The 22,805-nt window shown below is 44.9% G+C and overlaps 1 protein-coding gene across 1 annotated transcript in view; it reads right to left on the bottom strand.

The window, feature by feature from the left end:
• Positions 1-22,805, bottom strand: part of LOC110499568 (isthmin-1) — a 36,925-nt gene that overhangs the window by 10,555 nt on the left and 3,565 nt on the right. Inside the window, exons 2-4 of the mRNA XM_036956437.1 lie at positions 11,219-11,440; positions 9,074-9,392; positions 1,516-1,659 (exon numbers count right to left, since the gene is read on the bottom strand). Of these exons, the coding sequence (XP_036812332.1) occupies positions 1,516-1,659; positions 9,074-9,392; positions 11,219-11,440 (685 nt within the window). The remainder of the gene's footprint in view (positions 1-1,515; positions 1,660-9,073; positions 9,393-11,218; positions 11,441-22,805) is intronic.

Here is a 22,805-nt window from a genome sequence, read left to right as displayed (position 1 = left end):
CCATGACTACATGGAACTCTATTCCACAGTACTACATAGAGCCATGACTACATGGAACTCTATTCCACAGTACTACATAGAGCCATGACTACATGGAACTCTATTCCACAGTACTACATAGAGCCATGACTACATGGAACTCTATTCCACAGTACTACATAGAGCCATGACTACATGGAACTCTATTCCACAGTACTACATAGAGCCATGACTACATGGAACTCTATTCCACAGTACTACATAGAGCCATGACTACATGGAACTCTATTCCACAGTACTACATAGAGCCATGACTACATGGAACTCTATTCCACAGTACTACATAGAGCCATGACTACATGGAACTCTATTCCACAGTACTACATAGAGCCATGACTACATGGAACTCTATTCCACAGTACTACATAGAGCCATGACTACATGGAACTCTATTCCACAGTACTACATAGAGCCATGACTACATGGAACTCTATTCCACAGTACTACATAGAGCCATGACTACATGGAACTCTATTCCACAGTACTACATAGAGTCATGACTACATGGAACTCTATTCCACAGTACTACATAGAGCCATGACTACATGGAACTCTATTCCACAGTACTACATATAACCATGACTACATGGACCTCTATTCCACAGTACTACATAGAGTCATGACTACATGGAACTCTATTCCACAGTACTACATAGAGCCATGACTACATGGAACTCTATTCCACATCAGGTAACTGATGCAGCAGGAGAATCAGATTTTAAAACCAGATAAAAATACACCTTATGGAACAACGAGGACTGTGAAGAGACACACACACACACGTACACATGGATTTTGTAGATTTTGAAGGTATGTGGTAATACAATAGTGGCCTCAGGAAACACAATGAGTTGTGAAAAGTATTGTAATGTTTTAAATTGTATATAACTGCCTTAATGTTGTTGGATAACCGGGAAGAGTAGCTGCTGCCTTGGCAGGAACTAATGGGGATCCATAATAAACCCCAGGGGATCCATAATAAACCCCAGGAAGAGTAGCTGCTGCCTGGGCAGGAACTAATGGGGATCCATAATAAACCCCAGGAAGAGTAGCTGCTGCCTTGGCAGGAACTAATGGGGATTCATAATAAACCCCAGGAAGAGTAGCTGCTGCCTTGGCAGGAACTAATGGGGATCCATAATGAGCCCCAGGAAGAGTAGCTGCTGCCTTGGCAGGAACTAATGGGGATCCATAATAAACCCCAGGAAGAGTAGATAGACTTTTAAAGGCAATTTCCCCCGACGTTCACAAAGATCACGTTGGCTGTAAATGCTGCAGATGTCGATTCAAGTAGAAAACAGCTTTAAAAAGAACATTTAACTGATGACCAGGGATTCACTAGGAACCAAACACAACCAAATGTGGAGGGACCTACCTGAATTTGTCCAATATAAACTCTTGCTTTCATCACAACTGTTTTCTACAGTTTGGACTAATGATTACAACCCTGGATCCACACACACCCTCCCTCCTCACCTGGGCAGGGTGACATGTCACAGGTGCGTGACTCTGTGGCGCTACAGGCGTAACCACATGACCTGATCCTCTTCTGGTTCCCGTTCCCACAGGTTACACTGCATGGAGACCAGTTACTCCAGCCACCGTCTCCATCTATATAGTCTGGAGTGGGGGGGGGGGCAGAAAAAGAAAAAAAGAGAGAGAGAGAGAGAGAGAGAGAGAGAGAGAGAGAGAGAGAGAGAGAGAGTATGTATGAGTATGTATGAATTCAGTGTATTGTTAGTTGTTTTGGATATGGTCCAGGTCTTTATGTTCAGGACTATTTTCTAAGTAAGAAAACATTAATCCCCCTCCTTTTTCGAACATTCTGTTAAAAATAGCGCAACATTTCAGCGTCCTGCTACTCATGCCAGGAATATAGTATATGCATACGATTAGTATGTGTGGATAGAAAACACTCTGAAGTTTCTAAAACTGGTTCAATCACGGCTGTGACTATAACAGAGCGTGTGTTTCATCGAAAAGCGCAAGAAAAACTGGTCACTGAAAGCTGAAAAAAGTATCCATGCGCCACTTTCATGTATTGTTTAAAGGACACCAAATTAAATATGGACACTGATGCAATTCCTACAGCTTCCACACGATGTCGCCAAAAACGTCATTTTCATTGACAAAAATCCTTTGAGTCATGACCAATAGACCCTTCATTCCATCCAGCCTACAACAATCGATTTTGGAAGAGAGAAAAATGGACATTGTTTTCTTGAGTAGCTGCTATTGAATACAGATCGCCCAGTGATCAATTTGATCGCTTATTAACGTTTACAAATACCTAAAGTTGGGTTACAAAAGTAGGTTGAAGTGTTTTGTCAAAGAATATAGGCAACTTATATAATTTATTTTTTTTCCTGAACCAGACAGGCTATACAAATGGATATTTTGGGCATACATGGACGGATTTAATCGGGAAAAAGACCAAATTGTGATGTTTATGGAACATATAGGAGTGCCAACAAAGAATATCATCAAAGGTAATGAATGTTTTATATTTTATTTCTGCGTTTTGTGTAGCGCCGGCTACGCTAATTATTTTGTTTACGTCGCCTTCAGGTATTTCGGGGTGTTGCATGCTATCAGATAATAGCTTCTCATGCTTTCGCCGAAAAGCATTTTAAAAATCTGACTTGTTGGCTAGATTCACAACGAGAGTAGCTTTAATTCAATACCCTGCATGTGTATTTTAATGAACGTTTCAGTTTTAACGAGTACATTTAGCATTTAGCGTAGCGCATTTGCCTTTCCAGGTGTCTAGTTGAGACGTCTGCGTCTCAAGTAGGATCAAGATTAACATTAAATCCATCTTCTCTTGAGATTTAAGTCACATGTACAGTTTTACTGAAAGCATTGACACAATTTGTTCTTTATATTATGAATTTTTTATATATACATTTTTTTAAATATCAGTTAAATCACTGAAGGAATTTCAGTATTTTCGAATCTCTTCGTGAACGGCAGTATGTCATTTATTCATAAAATGTTTAGCAACTGAGCTACAGATTTCTTCTTGAAGAGTCTGCTAACTTCCAGAAGAATGAAGCAGGTGTTAAACGATCAGCAGTCGACTACTCCATTGTCGACACTTTAATCAGTTGGCCTATATCAATATCTTTAACAATACCACATAAGTATTATTTTAGAACTTTCAATATATTTCATTTGATAATTTATTAATTATGAATAGTAATTTTAAATAATTATATAATATATATATATATTTTTATATTACAAAGTACGCCATTGCCCCTTTAAGATGTCATTCTGCCTAAACCTCGAAACTCTGGTTGTAGCTGATGTGTTTAAAATGATGCCACGCCTGCAACTGCAGGAGTTGAGAAATAAACGTGGTAGCACTGGAAACCTGAAATCTCCCTCTTTTTAACGATGGCAATTAAAAGTCTGCCTGATTTCCTGTTTGTCACACATTTTGATGGCAGAGGAAAAGTACACGTGGGCAGGTCTGGCGTATTCAAAGTGCGCCTCGGCAGAAATATTTATTTTAAATGAAAAGAAGCCTAGTCAATTTATGAAGTGGGAAAAAATGTTGCCGGAAAATACGTTTGTGACCGTCTGTTTAGTCTACGTACGGCTCTAAGGGAAAAAAATAAAAGAAAAGGCTGCGGCCACGTTGAGATTTTCTGTCCAAAATTCCGGGTTCAGATTAGAGGTTAGAGGTTAATAGTCAGTAGCTGGTGGCTATTCAGGGCAGGAGGCGGACGAGGGAGATCCTCTGAGATGAGTCCAATGAGGAACTTGATACTTTTGACCGTCTCCGTGGCAACCCAATTGATGAGGATGGGGGTGTGTCCAGCCTGGTTCATCCACAATCAGATCCTTTGTTTTGCTGATGTTGAGGAAGAGGTTGTTTACTTGGCACCACGTCCGTCAGAGTGCCTACCTCCTCCCTGTAGGCTGTCTAGTCGTTGTTGGTGATCAGGACTACTACTGTCATGTCGTCAGCTAACTTGATAATGGAGTTGGAACTGTGAGGCCAGTCAGTTGTGGGTATACAGGGAGTAAAAGAGGGGACTGAGGATACACCCTTGGGGGGCCCCTGAGTTGATAATCAGTGTTGGAGGTAATTTTGCCTACCTTCCCCACCTTGGGATATTCTGTCAGGAAGTCCAGGACCCAGTTGCATAGGGAGGAGTTCAGACCCAGGGCCGTGTGCTTTGTGCTAAGAAGACACTATGGTATTGAAAGCCGAGCTGTAGTCGAAGAAAAGCATCCTCACATATGCATTCCTTTTGTCCAGGTGGGTGAGGGCAGTGTGCGGTAATATGGCGATTGCTTCGTTCGTGGATCTGTCAGGGCAGTAGATGAATTGGAGAGGGTTGAGTGTGTCAGGGAGGGAGGAGGTGATATGGTCTTTGATTAGCCTCTCTAAGCACTTCATGATGAAGGAAGTGAGGGCTACGGGTCAGTAATCATTTCGGTTACTTTACCTTTCATGGGCACTGGGATGATAGTGGACATCTTGAAGCAGGTGGGGATAACGGCCTTCACTAGAGAGAGATTGAAAATGTCAGAGAACACAACAGCCAGTTGGTCTGTACATGCTCTGGAGGACACGGCTAGAGATGCCATCTGGCCCGGCAGACCTTTAGAGAGGGTTAACACGTTTGAAAGACTTCCATACGTCCTCTGTGGAGACCGTCAGTCCGTAGCCCTCATTATCCTCAAGGCGCTTCGGCTGCTCAGTCGTTGTTGTGCTTGAAGTGTGAGAAAAAGGTGTTTAGCTCATCTGGTAGGGTGGTGTTGGTGACCGCGATGTAGCTAAGTTTCTTTTTGTAATCAGTGATCGTTAGGAGCCCATGCCACATGACCGACCCGCTGAATTCTTCTTCCACTTTGTCCCTATATTTGTGTTTCTTGATCGATCTGGTTGTCTTAGTACTTTTAACTATTGTCCCTGTTTATTTTCATATATACACCTTTTTTTTACACCAAATACAAACATACGAACAACTTACAGACTAAAACAAAGATTACATCTCCTCTGTCCAGACCCACTCCATTCCTAGTACCTGGTCACTCCTCCATCCCCCAGTGTGGTCGTAGTCTAACTATAGTCCAGGGCAGAGTGAGTGAGTTTCAGTTTTATCAATTACAAACATACCTGGAAGTATTTGGCAAGAAAATAGATTTTCCAGGAAAGCTTCTGACGCAACACAACTTAATGTGCTGCGTTGCCAAGTTCTACCTTGGGAGGTTGGTGGGTCCTGGGCACTTAACTCTCTGTAATACTCTCAAATGAAGTGTAAAAAAAATACTCGTCTTGGCACAAGTCACATTCAAATGAGTCCCGGGGCTGCTTTCTTCTGACTGTTAATGTGTTGTTTGGAAATGGGGCTGAAATGGCAAGGAATTCCCTTTCATTCCAATGATCATTGAAGTTTAATGAAAATACATGGAAACATTTCCTCTGGCTGAACTGAGTACTAAACTATTACATTAAACTTATGGCACACACACACACACACACATCACCCCCTAACCACCTCACCAACATCTGCCACACATTGTCTTAATTTCACAGATTAAAGTCTAGATAGCAGCGTAGCCCCTTCCTCTACCCCCCTGCCACTACACCCCCATACACAAATTACACTTAAAGCGCACTAGCCACAGCTCTCACAGAAACACAGAACAGCCCACTCAGCAGGACCAGCAGCACAGAACCATATTTTATAAGAGCTTAGTGAGAGCGGGGTCATTTTTCATTCAACCTTCCCACAATGTTCTGGGAAAGTTGCAGGATACCCAGCTAAGACATAACGTTCTGAGAACCATATGTTTCTGACGAGGGAATTTCAGTAGAACAGCATAACGTTTCCTACAGGTTTCCACATGGTTCTGTTTAAAGTCATGTTCTCAGAACATAAAGAAAACTTTCTATAAAAACACAAGAAAACATTAGTAACGTTCAAAGACCTAAGATTCTAAGAATGTTATTTAAAAACATATACATTCTGTCCTCAGCGTCAACACATCTCCATCCTCTATCTTGTTAAGTGTGTTCAGGTGTGTTGGCCACGCCCACTATTTGGCCACACCTGATCTTAATGAGTGCTGGGTGGCAGGTAGCCTAGCGGGTTAAGATCGTTAGACCGGTAACTGAAAGGTCGGCGGTTCGAATCTCTGAGCCGACTTGGTGAAAACTCTGACGATGTGCCCTTGAGCATGGCACTTAACCCTAATTGCTCCTGTAAGTCGCTCTGGATAAGAGTGTCTGCTAAATGATTAAAATGTAAATGTAGTGTCTCCTTTGAAATGTTTGAATAGACAAAAATGAACATGTCATGCTAGCTCCATCTTGGTTGTTGCAGTGGACTGATTCCATGAATAGAGAATAGAAGATTATAGGCTTGAATCTCACTGATGCTGTGCCGCAATAAAATAAATGATTAATCCCTAAGAAAATGAATTTCTATGTGTCAAATCAAATCAAATTGTATTAATCACAAGTGCCAAATACAACAGGTAGACCTTAGTGAAACGCTTACCCCAAACCAACAATGCAGTTTAACCTTTTTGTGATAGGGGGCAGCATTTTCACTTTTGGATGAATAGCGTGCTCAGGGTGAACTGCCTCCTACTCTGTCCCAGATGCTAATATATGCATATTATTACTATTGGATAGAAAACCCTCTGAAGTTTCTAAAACTGTTTGAATGATGTATGTGAGTATAACAGAACTCATATGGCAGGCGAAAACCTGAGAGAAATCCAACCAGGAAGTAGGACATCTGAGGTTTGTAGTTTTTCAAAGCTTGGCCTACCGAATACATATTGAGATATGGATAAAGTTGCACTTCCTACGGCTTCCACTAGATGTCAACAGTCTTCTGAAACTTGAATGAGGATTCTACAATAAAGGAGGGGCTCATGAGACCTCTGAGTCAGTAGTCTGGCAGAGAGCCTTGGTCTCATGACGCAAGCTCCCTACAGAGTTACCTCTCGTAAGGAATACTACGGTTGGAACATTATTGATGTTTTATGTTAAAAACATCCTAAAGATTGATTCCATACATTGTTTGACATGTTTCTAAAGGACTGTAATGGAACTTTTCGAGTTTCTGTCTGGATGATGTGCCTGTGCCTCATGAAGATGGATTACTGGGCTGAACACGCTAACAACAAGTGGCTATTTGGACATAAATGATGGAACTTTATGGAACAAATCATTCATTTATTGTCGAACTGGGATTCCTGGGAGTGCATTCTGATGAAGATCATCAACGGTAAGTGAATATTTAAGGTGTTGTTTCTAACTTTTTTTATTTAAAAATTTAAAAATGTAATTTAAAAATGTCCTATAACATGAGATCCTGTGACCTGATAAGTCCTAAATAGTCAGTAACATGAGTTCCTGTGACCTGATAAGTCAGTAAACATGGGCTTAGGGTTTGAATAAGAATGTAACAATTTATGAACCTGCTCATTCATTCCTGACAGCCGTACCCAGATGGATAAAATTACATTTCTCCTCTCTCTCCATAGCACCCACATTCCTGTTTAACAGTGTTATGTTTGAGCTGGTGGACAAGCTGATACAGTGTGGATGGATACTGTACGAACCATGGGGAGGGTGAATTATTCTACATCAAATGTATCTATCTAGCAGGCCAGCTGGGGGGGGGGGGGGGGGGGGGGGGAGAGAGACAGAGAGAGAGAGAGAGAGAGGTGTATATACAGTTATTGAGAATGATATGAACTGGTCTGCTATTCCCCCATGTAGTGCACTACTTTTGACCAGAAAAGTACCCAGCTAGTACATTGGTTCCTTGGAAGTTGTGGGAATGTATGATTTTGGTTTCACATTGGTTGTGGGAATGAAGCCATATGTTTCCTGACCGGTGAAACAGTTCATTCAATGTTCTGAGAACAGAAGCCTGTTCTGGGAATCTTTATTTTTAGGTTGCAGGGAGATTCTGAGAACATTTTACTATGGTTCCTTGAAAGCTTACCTTGTAGATTTTATTAACGTTCTGATAACAGACATTTTAGGTTACTTAAAAACTTTGACTGAATGTTTCAATGCTAGTGTACTATAGTGTTCTTGTGTTTTTTAACATCCTCGTAATAATTTGAGAAAATGTCTTTAAATAGAACCTGAGGAAACGCTGAAGTACTGAAATTCCCACAGAAGAAAGTAGTTTCTTAACGTTCTCTGGACTATTTAAGAACATTCCCAATGTCAAACCAGTTGGAGAACGTTCCTAGACCATTACCAAAATTGAAATGAAATTAAGTTAACTATGTTCAAACGTTCAGGAAACATTCTGTTAAAGTAATGAAATGCTAAGAAAATAAAATGTGCCGAGAATGCTTGGCTTTGGAACAACTATCCTGCACCATTCTCCAGAACGTTGTGTTAAGGTTGTATGCAAAATAACCATAGGACAAACCACGCTCTAAGAAACATATGGTTCTCAGAACATTATGTGCTAGCTGGGTAGTGCACTATATAGGGAATAGGGTGCCATTTGGGAAGCATCCTGATTTGGTCCTGTTCCTGTCGGAGGACTTTGATGTTCGAGAGGCGTCTAATCTGTCACGCACAATGGACAAATCCATCTGATGAAACTAAAGAGTCTTTCATTTGACCCTGCTGGTCATCTATGAACGTTTGAACATCTTGGCCATGTTCTGTTATAATCTCCACCCGGCACAGCCAGAAGAGGACTGGCCATCCCTCAGAGCCTGGTTCCTCTCTAGGTTTCTTCCTAGGTTCTGGCCTTTCAAGGGAGTTTTTCCAAGCCACCGTGCCTCTACATCTGCATTGCTTGCTGTTTGGGGTTTTAGGCTGGGTTTCTGTACAGCACTTTGAGATATCAGCTGATGTAAGAAGGGCTTTGTAAATACATTTGATTTAAGGTTTCAATCATACACCTGCTTTCTGTGTCAAACACGCTTGCACACTTAGAATACACATGCACATTTATACACATACACACAGCCCTTAACAAACACACACACGTACTCTTGCCGTCAGTCCCCCTCACACTACACTCACCATATTCAGCCTGAACCTTGCTGGCACGTCCTCCTCCTGCGCCTCCTCTCCTCTCCCAGCCCCCTAGTGGTTTTAGGAAGTTACTATCCTCTGTGTTACTGCCACTTGCTACTCCTCCTCTGTAGGTGGGCTGCTGCTCCCTAGCCTGCTCCTTGGGTTGACGTGGGGTCAAGACTGAAGAAGAAGAGGAGGAGGATGAAGAGGAGGTGGTTTGCCACCAGTTTCTCCAGTTGGGAGCGGCCAAACCTGGTTTGTTCTCCTTCTTCAGGCCTTTCTCATGCTCCGCCCCGTCTAGATCGTCCACCACCTCTATGGTCACCTGGAGGGGAGGGAGAGGAGGGGAAGGAGAGGGAGGAGCAGGGTCCAAGGTAAGTGTGTCTGTCTGGAATGTATCTGTATGTCTGTTGGGAGGGCAACAACATTCTCTCAGATCTAACATTAAAAATTACTTTTATTGCATGCTGCGACTTGATTTAGACGTGAAATCAGTCTTGATACAATTGTACATTGTCAAGAATTTGATGCATTGTTTACTTCTCATGTTTTACCATCCAGCCTGTTATCCTCACTAGGGTACGTGGGATGGTAGCGTCACACCTGACCAACATCCAGTGAAATTGCAGAGCGCCAAATTCAAAAACAAATATACTCACATTACAAATTCATAAAACATACAAGAGTTATACATCGGTTTAAAGATGAACTTCTTGTTAATCCAGGCGCTGTGTCAGATTTCAAAAAGGCTTTACAGCGAAAGTTCATAGAAACATGTCAAACGATGTTTATAATCAAACCTTAGGTTGTTTTTAGTCATAATAATCAATAACATTTCAACCGGACAAAAGCTTCGTCAATATAAAAGGAAAACAAGGCAGGCATGCTCTCGGTCGCGCACATGAAAAACCTCTGGGACACTGCAGTGTCCACTCATTCAGAGTGGTTTCACTCCCTCAATTTTCAGAATACAAGCCTGAAACAATTTCTAAAGACTGTTGACATCTAGTGGAAGCCATAGGAAGTGCAATTTGAGTCCTAAGTCATTGGAATCTGTATAGGCAGTCTATGGAAAACTACAAACATTAAAAAAAAATCCCACTTCCTGGATGGATTTTTCTCAGGTTTTTGCCTACCATATCAGTTTTGTTATACTCACAGACATTTTTGCACTTTTTGCCAGTCCTGTCTGATCCAGCGACGATGGGTTTGTGCAACATTGTTGCCGGTGATGTCTGGTGAGGACCTGCCTTACAGCCTATTGTCGACAGTCTGAGCACTGATTGGGCGGCAGGGTAGCCTAGTGGTTAGAGCATTGGACTAGTAACCGAAAGGTTGCAAGTTCAAATCCCCGAGCTGACAAGGTACAAATCTGTCGTTCTATCCCTGAACAGGCAGGCCATCATTGAAAATAAGAATTTGTTCTTTGCCTAGTTAAATAGAAAATGGAGGGATTGTGTAACTCAGGCAGTTGTTGTTGCCTGTCCCGCAGGTGTGATGTTCGGATGTATCGATGCTGTACAGGTGGTCTGCCAGCGGCCACTGCGAGGACGTTGCAATTTATTGCCCTGGCCACATCTGCATCCTTGCAGCATGCCTCACGCAGATGAGAAGGGTGCCCTGGGCATCTTTCTTTTGGTGTTTTTCAGAGTCTCTAAGTTTTCGTAACTGTGACCTTAATTGCCTACCTGTTAGTGTCTTAACGACCGTTCCACAGGTGTGTATGTTCATTAATTGTTTATGGTTCATTGAACAAGCATGGGAAACAGTGTTTAAAGATCTGTGAAGTTATTTGGATTGTTACGATTTAGACTTAAAAAAATTTATCTTTGAAAGACAGGGTCCTGAAAAAGGGACGTTTCTTTTTTTGCTGAGTTTATATGTTTATTTATTTTCCCTTTTTGTACATTAACTATCAATGTAAACATATGTTTCCCATGCCAATAAAGCTCTTTGAATTTAATTGAATTGTTGAGAGAAAGGGTAGTGATGTCCACCAGGGTATCCTGCCTCTTCCTGTTTGCTCTTCCTGCCTCTGTTTACAAGGAGGGACAGTGTTACCTGTCTGTTTACAAGGAGGGACAGTGTTACCTGTCTGTTTACAATGAGGGACAGTGTTACCTGTCTGTTTACAAGGAGGGACAGTGTTACCTGTATGTTGGGGTTCTGTCTGTTTATATCAGCCTTGGAGAGGTCAGGGAAGTTGCTGAAGTCCAGGAGGAAGGCCCCAGGCCTGTCTCTCTGCAGGCTGCCTCCGGTAGCCTGACTCGGAGCCCAGGGGAGGACAGCAGGCCTCTGGGCTGACTGGGGCTCTGATCCTCTCCGCTTCCCTGGACCCTGCTGGGCTAACAAACTGCTCTCTGTTCTGACATTCTAGATGGGGGGACAGAAAGAGAGAGAGAAAGAGATATTTGAGTATTATGATATTTGTGCGTCAGTAACTTTCACACTCATCATTATTCATGATTCATTCAGGATTATCTGTAGTCATGGTAGCATCCACATTAATGTAGAAGTGTTTAGAAATATATTATATTCTTATTTACAATAAGAGTGACTCCAAAATTACACATTACATTATTTACCATTCATTTCTGTTTGGCTAAAAATAATCTGAAACACAGCAAATGCAACCAACAAGTTGTGTAGTCACAAGCTTGATGTAGTCTTTATTTTAGGTAAACTCATATTTGAAACACACAGTGAAAATAAAATATTTCAAGAATCCTATTAAAATGAATGTAATCAAATCAAACTGCGCCAAATAGAACAAGTGTCAACTTTACCGTGAAATGCTGACTGACAAGCCCTTAACCAACAGTGCAGTTCAAGAAGAAGAAAATATTTACCAAGTAGGATACAATAAAAAGTAATAATAAAAGTAACAGAATAAGAATAACGAGGCTATATACAGGGTATTACGGTACTGAGTCAGTGTGGAGGCTATATACAGGGTATTACAGTACAGAGTCAGTGTGGAGGCTATATACAGGGTATTACGGTACTGAGTCAGTGTGGAGGCTATATACAGGGTATTACAGTACAGAGTCAGTGTGGAGGCTATATACAGGGTATTACAGTACAGAGTCAATGTGGAGGCTATATACAGGGTATTACGGTACTGAGTCAGTGTGGAGGCTATATACAGGGTATTACAGTACAGAGTCAGTGTGGAGGCTATATACAGGGTATTACGGTACAGAGTCAATGTGGAGGCTATATACAGGGGGGTACCAGTACAGAGTCAATGTGGAGGCTATATACAGGGTATTACATTACAGAGTCAGTGTGGAGGCTATATACAGGGGTATTATGGTACAGAGTCAGGGTGGAGGCTATATACAGGGTATTACAGTACAGAGTCAGTGTGGAGGCTATATACAGGGTATTACAGTACAGAGTCAATGTGGAGGCTATATACAGGGGGCACCAGTACAGAGTCAGTGTGGAGGCTATATACAGGGTATTACAGTACAGAGTCAATGTGGAGGCTATATACAGGGTATTACGGTACAGAGTCAGTGTGGAGGCTATATACAGGGTATTACAGTACAGAGTCAGTGTGGAGGCTATATACAGGGTATTACAGTACAGAGTCAGTGTGGAGGCTATATACAGGGTATTACAGTACAGAGTCAGTGTGGAGGCTATATACAGGGTATTACAGTACAGAGTCAGTGTGGAGGCTATATACAGGGTATTACAGTACAGAGTCAATGTGGAGGCTATATACAGGGTATTACAGTACAGAGTCAGTGTGGAGGCTATATACAGGGTATTACAGTACAGAGTCAGTGTGGAGGCTATATACAGGGTATTACAGTACAGAGTCAGTGTGGAGGCTATATACAGGGTATTACAGTACAGAGTCAATGTGGAGGCTATATACAGGGTATTACAGTACAGAGTCAGTGTGGAGGCTATATACAGGGTATTACAGTACAGAGTCAATGTGGAGGCTATATACAGGGTATTACAGTACAGAGTCAGTGTGGAGGCTATATACAGGGGGCACCAGTACAGAGTCAGTGTGGAGGCTATATACAGGGTATTACGGTACAGAGTCAGTGTGGAGGCTATATACAGGGGGCACCAGTACAGAGTCAGTGTGGAGACTATATACAGGGTATTACAGTACAGAGTCAATGTGGAGGCTATATACAGGGGGCACCAGTACAGAGTCAGTGTGGAGACTATATACAGGGTATTACAGTACAGAGTCAGTGTGGAGGCTATATACAGGGTATTACAGTACAGAGTCAATGTGGAGGCTATATACAGGGGGCACCAGTACAGAGTCAGTGTGGAGGCTATATACAGGGTATTACAGTACAGAGTCAATGTGGAGGCTATATACAGGGTATTACAGTACAGAGTCAGTGTGGAGGCTATATACAGGGGGCACCAGTACAGAGTCAGTGTGGAGGCTATATACAGGGTATTACAGTACAGAGTCAATGTGGAGGCTATATACAGGGGGCACCAGTACAGAGTCAGTGTGGAGGCTATATACAGGGTATTACAGTACAGAGTCAATGTGGAGGCTATATACAGGGTATTACAGTACAGAGTCAGTGTGGAGGCTATATACAGGGTATTATGGTACAGAGTCAATGTGGAGGCTATATACAGGGGGGTACCAGTACAGAGTCAATGTGGAGGCTATATACAGGGTATTACAGTACAGAGTCAGTGTGGAGGCTATATACAGGGTATTACAGTACAGAGTCAGTGTGGAGGCTATATACAGGGGGCACCAGTACAGAGTCAATGTGGAGGCTATATACAGGGTATTATGGTACAGAGTCAATGTGGAGGCTATATACAGGGGGGTACCAGTACAGAGTCAATGTGGAGGCTATATACAGGGTATTACAGTACAGAGTCAGTGTGGAGGCTATATACAGGGTATTACAGTACAGAGTCAGTGTGGAGGCTATATACAGGGGGCACCAGTACAGAGTCAATGTGGAGGCTATATACAGGGTATTACAGTACAGAGTCAATGTGGAGACTATATACAGGGTATTACAGTACAGAGTCAATGTGGAGGCTATATACAGGGTATTACAGTACAGAGTCAGTGTGGAGGCTATATACAGGGGGTACCGGTACAGAGTCAATGTGGAGGCTATATACAGGGGGTACTGGTACAGAGTCAATGTGGAGGCTATATACAGGGGGCACCAGTACAGAGTCAGTGTGGAGGCTATATACAGGGGGTACTGGTACAGAGTCAATGTGGAGGCTATATACAGGGGGCACCAGTACAGAGTCAGTGTGGAGGCTATATACAGGGGGCACCAGTACAGAGTCAGTGTGGAGGCTATATACAGGGGGTACCGGTACAGAGTCAATGTGGAGGCTATATACAGAGTATTACGGTACAGAGTCAGTGTGGAGGCTATATACAGGGTATTACAGTACAGAGTCAGTGTGGAGGCTATATACAGGGGGCACCAGTACAGAGTCAGTGTGGAGGCTATATACAGGGTATTACAGTACAGAGTCAGTGTGGAGGCTATATACAGGGGGCACCAGTACAGAGTCAGTGTGGAGACTATATACAGGGGGCACCAGTACAGAGTCAATGTGGAGGCTATATACAGGGGGCACCAGTACAGAGTCAATGTGGAGGCTATATACAGAGTATTACAGTACAGAGTCAATGTGGAGGCTATATACAGAGTATTACAGTACAGAGTCAATGTGGAGGCTATATACAGGGGGTACCGGTACAGAGTCAATGTGGAGGCTATATACAGGGGGCACCGGTACTGAGTCAGTGTGGAGGCTATATACAGGGGGCACCAGTACAGAGTCAATGTGGAGGCTATATACAGGGGGCACCAGTACAGAGTCAATGTGGAGGCTATATACAGGGGGCACCAGTACAGAGTCAATGTGGAGGCTATATACAGGGGGCACCAGTACAGAGTCAGTGTGGAGGCTATATACAGGGGGCACCAGTACAGAGTCAGTGTGGAGGCTATATACAGGGGGCACCAGTACAGAGTCAGTGTGGAGGCTATATACAGGGTATTATGGTACAGAGTCAATGTGGAGGTTATATACAGGGGGCACCAGTACAGAGTCAGTGTGGAGGCTATATACAGGGGGCACCAGTACAGAGTCAGTGTGGAGGCTATATACAGGGTATTACGGTACAGAGTCAATGTGGAGGCTATATACAGGGGGTACCGGTACAGAGTCAGTGTGGAGACTATATACAGGGGGCACCAGTACAGAGTCAATGTGGAGGCTATATACAGGGGGCACCAGTACAGAGTCAATGTGGAGGCTATATACAGGGGGCACCAGTACAGAGTCAATGTGGAGGCTATATACAGGGGGCACCAGTACAGAGTCAGTGTGGAGGCTATATACAGGGGGCACCAGTACAGAGTCAGTGTGGAGGCTATATACAGGGGGCACCAGTACAGAGTCAGTGTGGAGGCTATATACAGGGTATTATGGTACAGAGTCAATGTGGAGGTTATATACAGGGGGCACCAGTACAGAGTCAGTGTGGAGGCTATATACAGGGGGCACCAGTACAGAGTCAGTGTGGAGGCTATATACAGGGTATTACGGTACAGAGTCAATGTGGAGGCTATATACAGGGGGTACCGGTACAGAGTCAGTGTGGAGACTATATACAGGGGGTACCGGTACAGAGTCAGTGTGGAGGCTATATACAGGGGGCACCGGTACTGAGTCAGTGTGGAGGCTATATACAGGGGGCACCAGTACAGAGTCAGTGTGGAGGCTATATACAGGGGGCACCGGTACTGAGTCAGTGTGGAGGCTATATACAGGGGGCACCAGTACAGAGTCAGTGTGGAGGCTATATACAGGGGGCACCAGTACAGAGTCAGTGTGGAGGCTATATACAGGGTATTACGGTACAGAGTCAATGTGGAGGCTATATACAGGGTATTACGGTACAGAGTCAGTGTGGAGGCTATATACAGGGTATTACGGTACAGAGTCAGTGTGGAGGCTATATACAGGGTATTACAGTACAGAGTCAGTGTGGAGGCTATATACAGGGGGCACCAGTACAGAGTCAGTGTGGAGGCTATATACAGGGTATTACAGTACAGAGTCAGTGTGGAGGCTATATACAGGGGGCACCAGTACAGAGTCAGTGTGGAGGCTATATACAGGGTATTACAGTACAGAGTCAGTGTGGAGGCTATATACAGGGGGCACCAGTACAGAGTCAGTGTGGAAGCTATATACAGGGTATTACAGTACAGAGTCAGTGTGGAGGCTATATACAGGGGGTACCAGTACAGAGTCAATGTGGAGGCTATATACAGGGGGTACCGGTATAGAGTCAATGTGGAGGCTATATACAGGGGGTACTGGTACAGAGTCAATGTGGAGGCTATATACAGGGAGGTACTGGTACAGAGTCAATGTGGAGGCTATATACAGGGGGTACCGGTACAGAGTCAATGTGGAAGCTATATACAGGGTATTACGGTACAGAGTCAATGTGGAGGCTATATACAGGGGGTACCAGTACAGAGTCAATGTGGAGGCTATATACAGGGGGTACCGGTACAGAGTCAATGTGGAGGCTATATACAGGGGGTACTGGTACAGAGTCAATGTGGAGGCTATATACAGGGGGTACTGGTACAGAGTCAATGTGGAGGCTATATACAGGGGGTACCGGTACAGAGTCAATGTGGAGGCTATATACAGGGTATTACGGTACAGAGTCAATGTGGAGGCTATATACAGGGGGTACCAGTACAGAGTCAATGTGGAGGCTATATACAGGGTATTACAGTACAGAGTCAGTGTGGAGGCTATATACAGGGTATTACAGTACAGAGTCAGTGTGGAGGCTATATACAGGGTATTACAGTACAGAGTCAATGTGGAGGCTATATACAGGGTATTACAGTACAGAGTCAGTGTGGAGGCTATATACAGGGGGCACCGGTACTGAGTCAGTGTGGAGGCTATATACAGGGGGCACCGGTACCGAGTCAATGTGGAGACTATATACAGGGGGCACCAGTACAGAGTCAGTGTGGAGACTATATACAGGGGGCACCAGTACAGAGTCAGTGTGGAGACTATATACAGGGGGCACCAGTACAGAGTCGGTGTGGAGGCTATATACAGGGGGCACCGGTACCGAGTCAATGTGGAGACTATATACAGGGGGCACCGGTACTGAGTCAGTGTGGAGGCTATATACAGGGTATTATGGTACTGAGTCAGTGTGGAGACTATATACAGGGGGCACCAGTACAGAGTCAATGTGGAGACTATATACAGGGGGCACCGGTACTGAGTCAGTGTGGAGACTATATACAGGGGGGCACCAGTACAGAGTCAGTGTGGAGGCTATATACAGGGGGCACCGGTACTGAGTCAGTGTGGAGGCTATATACAGGGGGCACCGGTACTGAGTCAGTGTGGAGGCTATATACAGGGGGCACCGGTACTGAGTCAGTGTGGAGGCTATATACAGGGGGCACCGGTACTGAGTCAGTGTGGAGGCTATATACAGGGGGCACCAGTACAGAGTCAGTGTGGAGGCTATATACAGGGGGCACCAGTACAGAGTCGGTGTGGAGGCTATATACAGGGGGCACCGGTACCGAGTCAATGTGGAGACTATATACAGGGGGCACCGGTACTGAGTCAGTGTGGAGACTATATACAGGGGGCACCGGTACTGAGTCAGTGTGGAGACTATGTACAGGGGGCACCGGTACTGAGTCAATGTGGAGACTATATACAGGGGGCACCGGTACTGAGTCAGTGTGGAGACTATGTACAGGGGGCACCGGTACTGAGTCAATGAGGAGACTATATACAGGGGGCACCGGTACTGAGTCAGTGTGGAGACTATATACAGGGGGCACCAGTACTGAGTCAGTGTGGAGGCTATATACAGGGGGCACCGGTACTGAGTCAGTGTGGAGGCTATATACAGGGGGCACCGGTACTGAGTCAGTGTGGAGGCTATATACAGGGGGCACCGGTACTGAGTCGGTGTGGAGGCTATATACAGGGGGCACCGGTACTGAGTCAGTGTGGAGGCTATATACAGGGGGCACCGGTACTGAGTCAATGTGGAGACTATATACAGGGGGCACCAGTACTGAGTCAGTGTGGAGGCTATATACAGGGGGCACCGGTACTGAGTCAGTGTGGAGGCTATATACAGGGGGCACCGGTACTGAGTCAGTGTGGAGGCTATATACAGGGGGCACCGGTACTGAGTCGGTGTGGAGGCTATATACAGGGGGCACCGGTACTGAGTCAGTGTGGAGGCTATATACAGGGGGCACCGGTACCGAGTCAGTGTGGAGGCTATATACAGGGGGCACCGGTACTGAGTCAGTGTGGAGGCTATATACAGGGGGCACCGGTACCGAGTCAATGTGGAGACTATATACAGGGGGCACCGGTACTGAGTCAGTGTGGAGACTATATACAGGGGGCACCAGTACTGAGTCGGTGTGGAGACTATATACAGGGGGCACCAGTACAGAGTCGGTGTGGAGGCTATATACAGGGGGCACCGGTACCGAGTCAATGTGGAGACTATATACAGGGGGCACCGGTACTGAGTCAGTGTGGAGACTATATACAGGGGGCACCGGTACTGAGTCAGTGTGGAGACTATGTACAGGGGGCACCGGTACTGAGTCAATGTGGAGACTATATACAGGGGGCACCGGTACTGAGTCAGTGTGGAGACTATGTACAGGGGGCACCGGTACTGAGTCAATGAGGAGACTATATACAGGGGGCACCGGTACTGAGTCAGTGTGGAGACTATATACAGGGGGCACCAGTACTGAGTCAGTGTGGAGGCTATATACAGGGGGCACCGGTACTGAGTCAGTGTGGAGGCTATATACAGGGGGCACCGGTACTGAGTCAGTGTGGAGGCTATATACAGGGGGCACCGGTACTGAGTCGGTGTGGAGGCTATATACAGGGGGCACCGGTACTGAGTCAGTGTGGAGGCTATATACAGGGGGCACCGGTACTGAGTCAATGTGGAGACTATATACAGGGGGCACCAGTACTGAGTCAGTGTGGAGGCTATATACAGGGGGCACCGGTACTGAGTCAGTGTGGAGGCTATATACAGGGGGCACCGGTACTGAGTCAGTGTGGAGGCTATATACAGGGGGCACCGGTACTGAGTCGGTGTGGAGGCTATATACAGGGGGCACCGGTACTGAGTCAGTGTGGAGGCTATATACAGGGGGCACCGGTACCGAGTCAATGTGGAGACTATATACAGGGGGCACCGGTACTGAGTCAGTGTGGAGACTATATACAGGGGGCACCAGTACTGAGTCGGTGTGGAGGCTATATACAGGGGGCACCGGTACTGAGTCAGTGTGGAGGCTATATACAGGGGGCACCGGTACCGAGTCAATGTGGAGACTATATACAGGGGGCACCGGTACTGAGTCAGTGTGGAGACTATATACAGGGGGCACCGGTACTGAGTCAGTGTGGAGACTATATACAGGGGGCACCGGTACTGAGTCAGTGTGGAGACTATGTACAGGGGGCACCGGTACTGAGTCAGTGTGGAGGCTATATACAGGGGGCACCGGTACCGAGTCGGTGTGGAGGCTATATACAGGGGGCACCGGTACCGAGTCGGTGTGCGGGGGTACAGATTAGTAGAGGTAATCTGTACATGTAGGTGGGGGGGAAGTGACTGTGCATACTGTGCTAGGACATAATCATTGTGTCCTAGGATTATGAGAGCAAATATTACACTTTTTACTACTTTAATACACAAGTGAATTTGGCCCAATACTCTTGGTCCCCTAAAATGGGGGAGCTGTGTACAAAAAGTGCTGTAATTTCTAAATGGTTCACCCAATATGGATAGAAATACCCTCAAATGAAAGCTGACAGTCTGCAATTTAACCTTACAGTACATTACATTATATAATTTCCAATCCAAAGTGCTGAAATACAGAGCCAAAACAACAAGAAATATGTCACTGTCGCCAATACTTTTAGAGCTGACTGTATTTATTTAGGACAATCAGTTTAACCTTCCTTAAACCAACAGAGAGAAGCATATCTCTTATTCTCAGTTGTCCTGTAATTTCTGTGCCTGTTTGATGGATGGGGGTCAGTCTGTACCTCTACACCTGGCCCCCCACAGAGACCAGGGCCTGTATGAAGTGTCTCAGAGTAGAAGTTATGATCTAAGATCATTTCTGACATTTAGATCAGAATGAATAAGGTTATATTTTACAGATCCTCTGAAGCGCTTTGTGGATACGGGCCCTGGCCTCCCCCTTTAGATCTATCTTTACCTCTGTACCCACTATAGAGGACCACTTAGCTACATCAGATTGATCCCCCTCCCCAAGCTAGGCCACCTCTTTACTCACAAGACATCAGCTAAAGCCCACAGAGCCAGTACCTGTGACAGGGCTATTCCCAATCGGTTCTCTATCCTAGTCCTGTCCTGAGTTATTTAATGGTTGTACAGTCGTCTCAAATAAAACTGTGAAGGACCTCGGCGTTACTCTGGACCCTGATCTCTCTTTTGAAGAACATATCAAGACCATTTCAAGGACAGCTTTTTTCCATCTACGTAACATTGCAAAAATCAGAAACTTTCTGTCCAAAAATGATGCAGAAAAATTAATCCATGCTTTTGTCACTTCTAGGTTAGACTATTGCAATGCTCTACTTTCCGGCTACCCGGATAAAGCACTAAATAAACTTCAGTTAGTGCTACATACGGCTGCTAGAATCCTGACTAGAACCAAAAAAATTTGATCATATTACTCCAGTGCTAGCCTCTCTACACTGGCTTCCTGTAAAGCAAGGGCTGATTTCAAGGTTTTACTGCTAACCTACAAAGCATTACATGGGCTTGCTCCTACCTATCTCTCTGATTTGGTCCTGCCGTACATACCTACACGTATGCTACGGTCACAAGACGCAGGCCTCATAATTGTCCCTAGAATTTCTAAGCAAACAGCTGGAGGCAGGGCTTTCTCCTATAGAGCTCCATTTTTATGGAACGGTCTGCCTACCCATGTCAGAGACGCAAACTCGGTCTCAACCTTTAAGTCTCTACTGAAGACTCATCTCTTCAGTGGGTCATATGATTGAGTGTAGTCTGGCCCAGGAGTGGGAGGGTGAACGGAAAGGCTCTGGAGCAACGAACCGCCCTTGCTGTCTCTGCCTGGCCGGTTCCCCTCTTTCCACTGGGATTCTCTGCCTCTAACCCTATTACAGGGGCTGAGTCACTGGCTTACTGGGGCTCTCTCATGCCGTCCCTGGAGGGGGTGCGTCACCTGAGTGGGTTGAGTCACTGATGTGGTCATCCTGTCTGGGTTGCCCCCCCCCCCCCTTGGGTTGTGCCGTGGCGGAGGTCTTTGTGGGCTATACTCAGCCTTGTCTCAGGATGGTAAGTTGGTGGTTGAAGATATCCCTTTAGTGGTGTGGGGGCTGTGCTTTGGCAAAGTGGGTGGGGTTATATCCTTCCTGTTTGGCCCTGTCCGGGGGTGTTCTCGGATGGGGCCACAGTGTCTCCTGACCCCTCCTGTCTCAGCCTCCAGTATTTATGCTGCAGTAGTTTATGTGTCGGGGGGCTAGGGTCAGTTTGTTATATCTGGAGTACTTCTCCTGTCCTATTCGGTGTCCTGTGTGAATCTAAGTGTGCGTTCTCTAATTCTCTCCTTCTCTCTTTCTCTCTCTCGGAGGACCTGAGCCCTAGGACCATGCCCCAGGACTACCTGACATGATAACTCCTTGCTGTCACCAGTCCACCTGGCCGTGCTGCTGCTCCAGTTTCAACTGTTCTGCCTTATTATTATTCGACCATGCTGGTCATTTATGAACATTTGAACATCTTGGCCATGTTCTGTTATAATCTCCACCCGGCACAGACAGAAGAGGACTGGCCACCCCACATAGCCTGGTTCCTCTCTAGGTTTCTTCCTAGGTTTTGGCCTTTCATGGGAGTTTTTCCTAGCCACCGTGCTTCTACACCTGCATTGCTTGCTGTTTGGGGTTTTAGGCTGGGTTTCTGTACAGCACTTTGAGATATTAGCTGATGTACGAAGGGCTATATAAATAAATTTGATTTGATTTGATTTATTTCATTGATCTTTGATGGTTTCATTTCTGTCTAAAATACTATAGCCCTGCTCTGTCCACACTAATTAGAGTTGGTGGTTTCTACTAGAAGTGGATCTGGTACACTCCACAGAGCAGGGCTTTACAGAAGAGTGGCCAGAAAAAAAGCTATTGCTTAAAGAAAAAATAAGCAAACACATTTGATGTTCGCCACAAAGCATGTGGGAGACTCCCCAAACATATGGACGAAGGTACTCTGGTCAGATGAGTCTAAAATTGAGCTTTTTGGCCATCAAGGAAAATGTCTGGCGTAAACCCAACACCTCTCATCACCCTGAGAACACTATCCCACAGAGAAGCATCATGCTGTGGGGATGTTTTTCATCGTCAGGGACTGGGAAACTGGTCAGAATTGAAGGAATGATGGATGGCGCTAAATACAGGGAAATTCTTGAGGGAAAGATTGCATGTCCTCATGTGCAGAAAAATTGTAATCAATAAAAGAGTGATCAAATTAAGACCCTACATCTGTACTAATATGGTATTTTCAAAGATATTTATATACAGTACCAGTCAAAAGTTTGGACACACCATATGGAATTATGTAGTAACCAAAAAAAAAGTG

This window comes from Oncorhynchus mykiss, chromosome 20, assembly GCF_013265735.2.
Source record: "Oncorhynchus mykiss isolate Arlee chromosome 20, USDA_OmykA_1.1, whole genome shotgun sequence".
NCBI classification, from domain to species: Eukaryota; Metazoa; Chordata; class Actinopteri; order Salmoniformes; family Salmonidae; genus Oncorhynchus; species Oncorhynchus mykiss.
This window is presented reverse-complemented; position numbering and strand designations above follow the sequence as displayed.